Genomic DNA, 11311 nt, shown 5'->3' on the forward strand with positions numbered 1-11311 from the left:
GGTCGATGTAGTACAATATGGTTTGGAGATCTCAAAGCATGTTGTTATGGTCAATTCATACAGATCAGACCCATCTGTCTGTATGGCGCAGACATCGACACAACCTGAAGCACACTCCTTTTGTGGGAGGGTCTTCATAAGTGTTATTCCTATGAGGCACTCATAGGATGTCATTTGTGTCATCTGTCATCAGCCTGAATCAGATTTAAATGTGATGTCCTTATATTATACATCATCTGTTTGGGGTGGAAGCCTCCCCTTTTTCTGATGTAAAATATCCTGGTGCTAATCCTGGATGTGAGGAAGACGTTAAATGCTTTGATAGTGTGTGGTAGATGGTTATATTTTCCTTATATGCTTAAAAAACGTAAATATTATGCACTTTTATGCTTATGCAAACATAGTTGCTTTAATACGAATATATCCTAATACTTGTGTTAAAGATCCTTATCAAAAATCCTTATGCAAAAGGTGATATTGACTCACTGCTCAAAGTATCAGTCATTTCCTGTCACCAAAAGAAGCCTTTTGGTGTTTTCAGAACATTCTGGAAACTGCATATTTTTCTGGTCAGTTCCAGGTTAGTCTCATACTGTGAGATTTTAATCATTTTAGAGTATTAGGTACCAATACACAATTTTGTAATTTTTTAGCTCAGTACTATCTGTTTTCCAAGGAAAACACAGTCGAGCTAAAATTAGTAAGTCACGGTTGCTGTATTTCCACATTAGAATATGATTATTCTCTTGTAAGTAATTGACCCCTGCAGCACTTTGACTAGTGAAGTTGTCTCATGTTTGTACAAATGCGGATATATCCTTTCTCAAATTATGCAAAGAACATTAAAGGGTCATGAAACCCACCATGAATCAGTTCTCATAAATGTTGAAAATTGCTCAGAAGTGTGTGTGAAAGAAGCATCTGACATACACTTTAGTTAACAAATTTTTTTTTTAAAGGTAATTAGAGTCATGTTTACATAATTAAGACAACATATAGCATAAGCCAAGTGTGTAGGTTTTCTAATCAGGCACTGAATAGAGCTTACATTTAAAGGCCTTTTCATGCTACTGGACTAATTTGTTCATGACACCAGAATACTAAAATAGACCAAACGATCAACTTCACTCTTCAAAAAAAGTACCATTTATATTATCTGCAACATACAATATTTGTTAACATCTAAAAAATGTGTGCTAGTGTTTCATGACCCTTTAAAAAGAAAGTGCTAAACTACTTCCCTCCAAGCTATGAACATATAAAGGAATGAAGGCTGTATTAACAAAAACTTTTCATCTTCCTGATTCCTTCTAGTTCAGGTCAATCTCTGCTCTGTCTGTCTCTCCTTCTGCTTGTATGTTGTTATTTGCAGCCATATTTGGAAAAGAAAAATACTGTAGATTCCAATGCCATCTTTAGTTGAATTTACTTCACCCCAAACCACCTCTAACCAAAGACTGAATGTATAAGATCTACGAAAAAGCAATATTTGACATCTAAACATCATTCTACACAGGATAAATTATACTGTAGTGGTTAAATTTGTTGTTTTCTTTTTCACACGATGTACAGAAACATTCACATGTTGCTTATATCCTCAGTATTCAGCCATTTTTGACTGTATGCCCACTCAAACTCCATGTGTAACAGGAAGCATTCAGTGCAAGGATCCCAACCAGAGAACAAAGACGGAGACTCGTCGCAGCCGGAGCATAAATCTGCCTTTATGGCCGAATGCGACCGTTAACCTTTAATCAGCGCTGTCTGCCAGTCATTGAGTTGCCCATTGGTCGTAATGGGACAAGTTTCTCACTGGAGTTAGAGAAATCGATACGGGTACATGTCTCGGATACCTGAATTGTATGTGTGTCTCGAGTGCTTTTAGTGAGAATGAATGAGAGGTTTAATGATGATGCACTACACCTGTCTGGGCATCTGACAGCAGACACCACGTTCTCAACAGTATACAGTCCTGCTGAGAGCAATTCAGTTCAGTTTCCCAGCACAGAGAGTTTTATATATAAAAAAATGACATATTGCCTATAATATATAAAAAAAATTAAAATTCACATGGACAACATTGTTTATTACAACATAACAAAAACTGCATACAAAGTATTACAATAAATAATATTGCTAAGTAATTACTGCTTTGGTCCAATTTTGGTAGTTTTGTTTGGGTGGCTATCGTGAAATGGTCTGAAATTAAACAAAATGAAAATATAGCTGTACAAACAGACTGAAATAAACTGAAAGATTTAGAATAGAAACAACAATGGCACTACTGTTAGTATTCATATAAAAATGCAAAAATTATTTTTTCACTACAAAAATAGGACTTAAAATGGAACATTGTACTGAGCAGAATCAGTAGAAGACCTTTTAAACACTGAATCCTTCATTGGAGGTCCTTCACCAGTGACTGTCCCTTGTTATGTAACATCTGGGTGACATACCCCGCTCCGTGTCAAAAGGTCAGAGTTCAGCTGGAAAATAACTATCCAAAGTCACCACTGTAGATAGAGACATTGTTGAAACAAAAAACAGTGGAAAGAGAGAGAGAGAGAGAGAGAGAGAGAGAGAGCAAAAACAGAGTAGAAATCAGATCTGATCAGTAATCCCGAAGTTCACACGTGAGCACTTTTGGCGTGGTTAGTGGAGGCGGGGCCGGAATGAGCGGGGCCCTGTTTGGAGTAGTAGAATCGATTGTTGTCAGTGTATGTAGCAGGGGTGTCCACTGAACAGCAGGTGATCATACAGCCTCCCAGCAAACAAAGTGCAGTGCCCACCCAGCCCGAATACAGGGAGAAGCCAAAGGACATCAAGCCCCTCTCGTGATGGGCCCCGATGGGAAACCACACGGTGGAGACGATGCCGCAAAAAGCTGAGAAGGAAAAAACACACTTAACATTAAATTATAGCCTTTTTTGTTGTATGTTGCATCATACCCTTAATGTAAGTGAGAGAGATATACACTCATCTTCAATTTACAGAATACTAAGTGGCATAAGGGTATGTTAGTGTAATTTTTCTTAGCGTAATATGAGCTTAATTTAACAAATGTAAATACAGGCTTACCAGTCAGCAGGATTATGGTTCCTCCGAGCACTGATCGTTTGTTCTTGGCGCTTTCTGGTTCACTTCCGAGGTTAATACAGGACATAGACATGAGCACGAGCGCGACAGCAGGCAATCCGAGAATCGATGCTGTGACCATTAGCGCTCGAGACGTCTGGATGTACGCTTCAACAAAGAACAGAATCATTTTATTCTCCTTTTCATTATATAATAATAACACAATTCAGTTAAACAGATTCAACTATTTAGATAAGTGATAGTATATGTATACACACACACGCAAATAGTGGTGAAAAAGTTTTTATATAAGCATATATAAAACAATGCTTATGCACTTTGTAAAAATGCTATATAGTTTTATATAACATACTATATGAATTATTTAAAAAAAATGTAAATGTATTTGCATGTTCAAATTTTATTTCATATTTATATTTTATTTAATAAACTCTTTTATTTTATCATTTTTGTCATTTTATCCTTATGCTCATGTATTAAATAATGAAAATGCATTGTTTTAGTAATGGTTTTCATCTTCATTCCTAAAAAAAAAAAATGCTTACATTAATGTATTATTTCACACGTACCTGGTAGCTCGAGAATCTGCGTGAGTGTGATGCAGTGATACAGCGCAGTTGAGATCACACAGTCTGCCCATAAACCTTTGGCCTCCAGTTCATCCATCTTCTTACATGTGTTCATGTTGTATTTACAAGTGACCACCCATTCATTAGTGGCAGTGGCGATGATAAGGCCGATCCAACCAAGAAAACTCATCACAAAACCCGTGAACTGTAAGCAAGTATTTGCCATGGTGTACAATGTGCCCAAAAATGTGTCCAATAAGTTGAAAAAGTTATCTTTGAAGTTGTTGATAATCAGATAATACAGGCTACTTGGCGGAATTTATAGGTGGTAATATCCAGATATGTTAATCCATTGCGTAAAAATCATGATGAGTTGTAGATCCTTATGGTGCGCAGTATTCCAAGCTAATACAACATGAGAGTACCGTTTGCGGAGCTTTTATAGTGGAACTACAGAGACAAAAGAGCTGTCAGCCAATCACATGAGTAGAGACACTTCCCAACGTTACTCATTATTATCTCTTGTTTTTCACTCTCCTCTTTTTCTCCTTGCATGTTCATAGTCTGTGATGTAATACTAAAGGAGGAGTATAGAATTTGTAAAACTGAAGAATAACTCTACACAAATTACTCCTCGATACGCCAAGTACTGCTAGAGTTATATTTGCTCAAGTGGCTTTGGTAACAGTGCAGCACCTCTGACTTCATGGCATTGCTGGATTTGTGATATATGCTGCCCTCTGGCGGCTGATTTCTCAGATGTGTGGAACATTTATTTATTTGAGAACAAATCAAAAATGTTTTAGCGGACCTTCTCTAGCCAGAGTGACAATGATAAAGTGCAGAAATCGCATTAACTTTCTAAAGCGTTTTTGGAAAATCGCTTACCCCACCTTTAAGAAAACATGCAAATAGAAGAAGCACCAGCAAATTAAGAAAACATCTTCATCACCTTTTGACTACGCACATGCTGCAAATACTCACAACGCGACCAAATACAGAAATGCGCTGTAAAAACTCGCAACAGAATCAAATAGGCCTACAGAAACGCGCTGCAAATATAAGCACAAATATCGGAAATGTATACGGGAACCGCAACAAATGAACCTGACTGCTGGGATACGCCTCGGTGCCTACTCTGAAAGGTGAGATTTTTGGTTTAACATCTTGATGTTAGGTTAGCCCCCCCCCCCGATATTATTAGCCTAACTTAAGCTGACGAAATACACAATAACTGTGAAACATATGTAAACTGGCTAACTTACTTTTACAACTTCCCTTACGAAAATTAACCATGGTTTTACTATAAAAAATAAAAAAATAAACATGGTCACTATAGTTAAACCATGGTAATCACAAATTACACTAACCATAGTTTAACCATATGGTATTTGTGTGGTTACACAAGGCTATCACCAAAAACAAAATGGTAATGGTAAAGGCAAAAACATCAATACTACTATAATAAAACCATGGTTAATTTTCGTAAGGGTTGTTGGGGTCGCCTTGAAACATTTCCGATGTGGTCTGCGCTACGTGCAACGCTTTTCAGTATTTGGTTGTGTTGTGAGTTTTTGCAGCGCGTTTCTGTATTTGATTGTGTTGCGAGTTTTTGCAGCGCGTTCCTGTATTTGGTCGTGTTGTGAGTCTTTGCAGAGCGCGTGTTGTCAAACTGATGAAGATGTTTTCTTCATTTGCTGGTGCTTTTTGTATTTGCATGTGCTTTCTTAAATTGCAGCGCGTTGAGCTCTCCGCCGCCTTACAAAGCAGTCCAAACAAATGTGGTGGTGGATTTTGAAGTGAGAGGACAACATATGGGATTGAATTTTTCACTGGAGAAAGCGTTATTATGGATTATGGACTGGTATTTAGGCCAGAAGTGATGGTTTAAGTTAAAACGCCTTGATGATGAATTTTTAGTTGTGGATTATTGTGATGTTTTTATCAGCTGTTTGGACTCTCATTCTGACGGCACCCATTCACTGCAGAGGATCCACTGGTGAGCAAGCAAAATTATGCTGAATTTCTCCAAATCTGTTTCAATGAAGAAACAAAATCTGCATCTTGTATGGCCTGAGAGAGTACATTTTCAGCTAATTTTCATTTTTATTCCTTAAGATATTAATGTGGTCCTTATTTTTCATATTATGAAGCATAAAGTGGCAGGACCTGGCAGTCGTTGTAATGTGGTCACTGAAGGTGAGCTCTGAAACATGTATGCATGGACTGTATGACCTCTGACGGATATAGAGGACATCTTTGCTAGAGGGAATCAGAGCTCAGTCTTGAGTTAATCAGCCAGGCTGATATATCAGAGAGTCATGCAGCGATCATGTCTGAGATTGCAGATGAAAAAACAGAGGGGGGAATTGGATATAGAGATATCAGCATTCCATTGGGAATTGGATGAGTTTTCCGTGTGGTGTAGATGGTCAAAAAAGGGGGGTGGGGTCTAAGGACTGGTCCTTGAAGTACCGTATCCCTGAATGCAGGTTTTTGAGGTGTTTGAGGGCGAGTTATCCAGCTGACTTGGTAGGACCTGTTTTCCGAGACTACAAAAAAAAAGGAGCTGACTTGGATATCACTGGCAGCTTTGATGTTGACAGTGTTGAAAGCTGCAGATAAATCCAAAAGAATAGAGTTATGATGCTATGTTATGTATGACCTTGGTGTTTTGGTTGCAGCATAGAGAGTAGTTTTCCCATTGTAGAACCACCCTAGATTTAATTTGGGTTTTTTTTTTTAGCCTAAGGGCCTTTGTTAAAGAAAAGAGACACAATGCAAGTCTTTGAAGTGTCTGTTTGATCTGTATCTGCTTCTAAATATAATTCCACACTTGGGTTGCTGGACAAAATGTTTCTTGAATCTTTCATATGTGACATTTGGTGATGTGCAGTACATTCTCTTGGGGCTTCTTCTTTGTTAAGAATGTGACACAACGTGCTAATCAATTACAAAGGCCACATAACATAAATCCAACATCAAATAATATATTTTACCATCAGGTACTCTCTGCATAAAGTGAGAAATTAGTATGTGTCCTTCGTTCATCCACTAGGTGGACTCGTTTGACTTCAAAACATCTATCCTTTATTTCTGTTCATCTTATTGACATTTTCTAGGTTGGCTAGTTAACTGTGAATGAAAAGTTAGCAAATAATAATAATAATAGAAGCACACCACAACAGAATTTATATATATTTATACCACAGGGCTGAATGCTTGATTCTGATTGGTTGAAACGTTTTAAGGCATAAAATATCCTACACACACACATATAGTATGCATGAAAATGCGTATTTTTCAATTACTTTTACTTTACTTTTAGTCATTTAGCAGACGCTTTTATCCAAAGCGACTTACAAATAAGAAAAAGTAATTAAAACTAAAAGCTAAAACTCTATAAATATTATATATATACACATTTAAGAAAATAAAAGAAATTAAATAAAAATGACAAATGCATACAACAACATTTCAAAACTAAAACATTTAAATGAAAACAAAAAAAATTAAGCTAAAAACAATTCAAACATACAGAGTAGTAGGAATTAAAGACAGCTTATAGATTTTTTGGTGCTTGACACCTTTTTATTGGTCATTTTGTGTTTCAAGAATTAGGTCCAGGGTTAAGAATTATGCTATGAGTTACTTAAACAGAAGTGAAACGAGTAGTAGGAATTAAAGACAGCTTATAGATTTTTTGGTGCTTGACACCTTTTTATTGGTCATTTTGTGTTTCAAGAATTAGGTCCAGGGTTAAGAATTATGCTATTAGTTACTTAAATATAAAATGTTTTTTCTCTATTTAACAACATTACAATAGTAAAAGACGACTTCCCTTACTGATCGTCTCTTGCGTGGCGGGATGTTGGACTCATGAAAAATAATCAGTTTGTATTCACCAAAACTGATTTACTGAAGTGAAAACACAGACAGAATTGGCATTAGTGCGAGCGCCGCTTGCTGTAAGGCTTTGTGCTACCTTGTCAGATTTTGCTACCTCCCATTAAAACAGATGGTAGCATAATTCGATAGCGAAAAGTTCTACCTATCAGATTTTGCTTCCAGCATGATATTAATAAGGTGTGAGGCTTTATTAACATGTACACCTACCCCAACCCTAAACCTACCCTTACAGTAGGATAAATACAGTGTTGGTAGCATAATCTGATAGGTAGCATTATATGTCAGAACACCGGCAGAGGATTCCGCAGTCTTCCTCGAACAGTTATGTTCACGATTTCTGATTTACTTAATTGCGTGAGGGGGGCTGTGATTGGATGATGACAGGTATCGGTGATCATTCTCAAGTGATCAGCACTGCTGCTGTTGTATCAGTCAGTGGTTAGATCAGCGTAGCAGTCAAAAAACGGGACTAGGGAAGTCATGTACGGGACAAATCAATCAGGCCCAAAATACGGGACGGTTGGCAACCCTACAACAGCAAAAGAACCAAAGCCCACAAAGACACTGACCAAGCAAATATGCTGTACAATAAACAATAGGATAAAAAAAGTCTATTTCCATTTTCCCCCAAGCATATCAATGTCTCAAGCCTCCAATACAAGCTGTAAAATGAAGTTTTGGAATTAGCAACGGAGACTTTGGATGAGATGCTTAAGAAATTCTACGCACAAGAGAGTTTTAAGGACAAAAACCTGAAAAATGTCTTGAAATAAAACATATGAACAATGCCTTGAGCCGTTGTATAAGTGGAATATATATATATATATATATATATAGAAGATAGACATGCACCAGACCTTGACCTCTGTTTGTTTGTTAATTCTCTTTCAAATATTCTGAGCGTGTTCTAATCTAATCTTTAGTGTATGCTTCATTCCTTGCAGTTCAACCTCATTGTTGTGGTGACGTTCTATAATCTGAATAACAATAGCAGTTTTACATTCATTTCAAGAGTCCACCCCCAGCTAACAAAAAAAGGTCCCCAGGACGTCCCCTAAATGGCCTCTGCTAACGTCCCCCGGACGTCAGCGTGTAGGGTCCCCTTGACGTCGAGCGGACGTTCACAGGACGTGCAGCGGCCATTTGGGACGTTTAGGGGACTTTCGCTTTAAGTCCTCTGAATGTCATTTTATTTTACTTTTAGGCTAATCAAAGACAACAGACACGTTGTATGGAGCAAAATACGTTTATTTTAATTGAACAATTGTAACTCCACACTCCAGTCCAGTTGGTGGCGGTAAATGCACCAGAAGTTAGTTTGCCATCCGCCATAAAACGTTATTAGAAGAAGAAGAAGAACACCGTGCGAGCGTCACAAACGGGAGCAGAAAGTGTCCGGCTTGACGGCTCCATTTTCAACTCCGCCCCCGACTGCAAGCACCTAGACTGCCGTCTGTAGCCATGCTTCAAGTCGAACGCACCTAATAAATCGTGAGACTTTTTGCCGAGATCTCGCGAGAGGTCAAGGAAACCTTTCCAATGCAAGTTAAATATTATTATAATAATTAGATATTACATATAATTTGGTAGAAAAACAGTGTTTTTACGTTTTATTTGTGCAAAGATGAGTAGTAGTGATATTTATTTTGTACAACATTTGCAACTGCTTTTCATCACTTAATTAGAAGCACCACAAATTAAAATTATGTCATGTTATAGGGACTACTGAACAGACATTTAGAAGTTGATTCTAAAATGCAAAGTATTTAAAATTAAAATAAAGCTATGTAAACACTTGCATTTTTACAACACTACAAGTGTGTCCCATCAGGTAATGAAAAGTTCAACACACACTTGTGGTCTTCATCCTCACTTGAACACTTCGGCCAAATACAGGAAATACGTCATTTAACATTTCCCCCCATTTTGTGTCCCCCCCACTTCTCAAACCAAAGTTACACCCTTGGAAATGATCGCACTGTAGAGCCCCGATTTGGTAGTAAAACAAAGAGTTGCACGTTTTATTGGTGCAAATGAGTAGTGGTGATATTTTTGTGCAACATTTGCGACTGCTTTTTATCACTTAATTAGAAGCACCGCAAATAAATTAGGTCATGTTATAGGGACTACTGAACAGACATTTAGAAGTTGATTTTAAAATGCAAAGTATTTAAAATTAAAATAAAGCTATGTAAACACTTGCATTTTTACAACACTATAAGTGTGTCCCATCAGGTAATGAAAAGTTCGACACACACTTGTGGTCTTCATCCTCACTTGAACACTTGGGCCAAATACAGGAAATACGTCATATAAGTGTTCAAGTGGTCAAGTGCAAAGACCGCAAGTGTGGGTATTTGGACAAGGCAACAGTGTGTGATACAATAGTGCAGTTGTGGCGAACGTCGGTCCTGGAGAGCCGCAGCTCTGCAGAGTTTTGCTTCAACCCTAATCAAATACACCTGAACGAGCTAATCAAGGTCTGAACGGTTACTAGGAAGCTACAGGCAGGTGAGTTTTATTTAGGGTTGGAGCTGAACTCTGCAGGGCTGCGGCTCTCCAGGACCGGAGTTTGCCACCCCTGCAATGGTGCTTTGAAAACTGCGTCGGAGCATCGGGGCTTCGGTATCAATCGTCCCATCACCACTGACAGGTGTGGGTGATTAGAAGACAGGTGACTGGGATCTGTGAATGAGTGTAGCGGGAGAGCCTGGCGAATCCGTGGGAGCGAGGTGATTGTGCAATTTATATTATATGGAGTAGTCTAATATGCAGATGAAAGCAGACAACACAGCATATATGTGAAAGTTGTGGGGGCTCTTATTTTGTAATTCCACATCAGACAGTCCTGAAAAGGTGCAGCTGACACTGTGGGAAGGTGTACTCTCAATCTGAGGTGGAACTGGTCTGTGCAATCTAGAACTTTTATTTTTATAGCTTTTTGAATGTAGAGATGCAGCAAGCGTATATTCTTGCTCTTATTTTGTAATATGAGTATTTGAGGGCTTTTATTTTGGAATTCAATATCAGTTATAGACTGTGTGTTGGGAAAAAATCGCGTTCACTGGAAGAGCACTGCATTCAGATAAATTCTCTGACGGTTTTACCGTAATAGACAGTTTATGCGCGACCCTCGAAATAACGTGGCGGCTAGATTTACCGTGCTTTTCGATTTGGCGGCTGGTTTGACCGCAGTAATCCGCACGGGATTAGTATTATCTGGGGACTTTGTATGGTTTTCAAATTACCCCCCCACATCTGAATTTCGTGTGGTGCATTCGCACAGGATAAGCGAAGCCTTTTAGGACCTGTTTACACCTGGTCATTTCATGCGTTTTCGCTGATCGGAGTTTCATTCGCGGCAGTTTGTTTTATTCGGCTTGCTGAAGAGATACTCAACTCATCCGCGGAGATTCGTGTTGCATTAGCGCAGTCATATCCGACTATACCCACCAAGCAATTTTGCGTTTAAAAGACGTCTATTAGCCGTCTAAACACAGCCCAGACGTCTAGGCTAACACAAGGCTAAATTTAGGCTGTCAGTGAAAATTTAATAAACGTCTAACCATAGCCCAAGAATAGACTAGTCATCAAATAGACAGCTACAACAAAATGGCAATCCATCCAAACAAATTAAATATACAGCTTTTATTAAAGGGATCATATGATGCTGCTAAAAAAACATTATTTTGTGTATTTGGTGTAATGAAATGTGTTTATGCGGTTTAAGGTTCAAA

At 38.2% G+C, this 11311-nt stretch overlaps 1 protein-coding gene across 1 annotated transcript; it reads right to left on the reverse strand.

Moving 5' to 3' along the window:
* Positions 1–2070: 2070 nt before the first annotated feature.
* Positions 2071–4071, reverse strand: LOC107732506 (claudin-11-like). Its single transcript, XM_016543861.1, has 3 exons — positions 3666–4071; positions 3079–3243; positions 2071–2884 (listed from the first exon to the last, which is right to left on the reverse strand). The coding sequence occupies exons 1-3, from the start codon at positions 3889–3891 to the stop codon at positions 2628–2630; spliced, it is 648 nt and encodes a 215-aa protein (XP_016399347.1). The 5' UTR covers positions 3892–4071; the 3' UTR covers positions 2071–2627.
* Between the last annotated feature and the right edge of the window lie 7240 nt (positions 4072–11311).

Source organism: Sinocyclocheilus rhinocerous, unplaced genomic scaffold (assembly GCF_001515625.1).
Source record: "Sinocyclocheilus rhinocerous isolate Xijiao unplaced genomic scaffold, SAMN03320098_v1.1 scaffold2053, whole genome shotgun sequence".
In the NCBI taxonomy this organism is placed as follows: Eukaryota; Metazoa; Chordata; class Actinopteri; order Cypriniformes; family Cyprinidae; genus Sinocyclocheilus; species Sinocyclocheilus rhinocerous.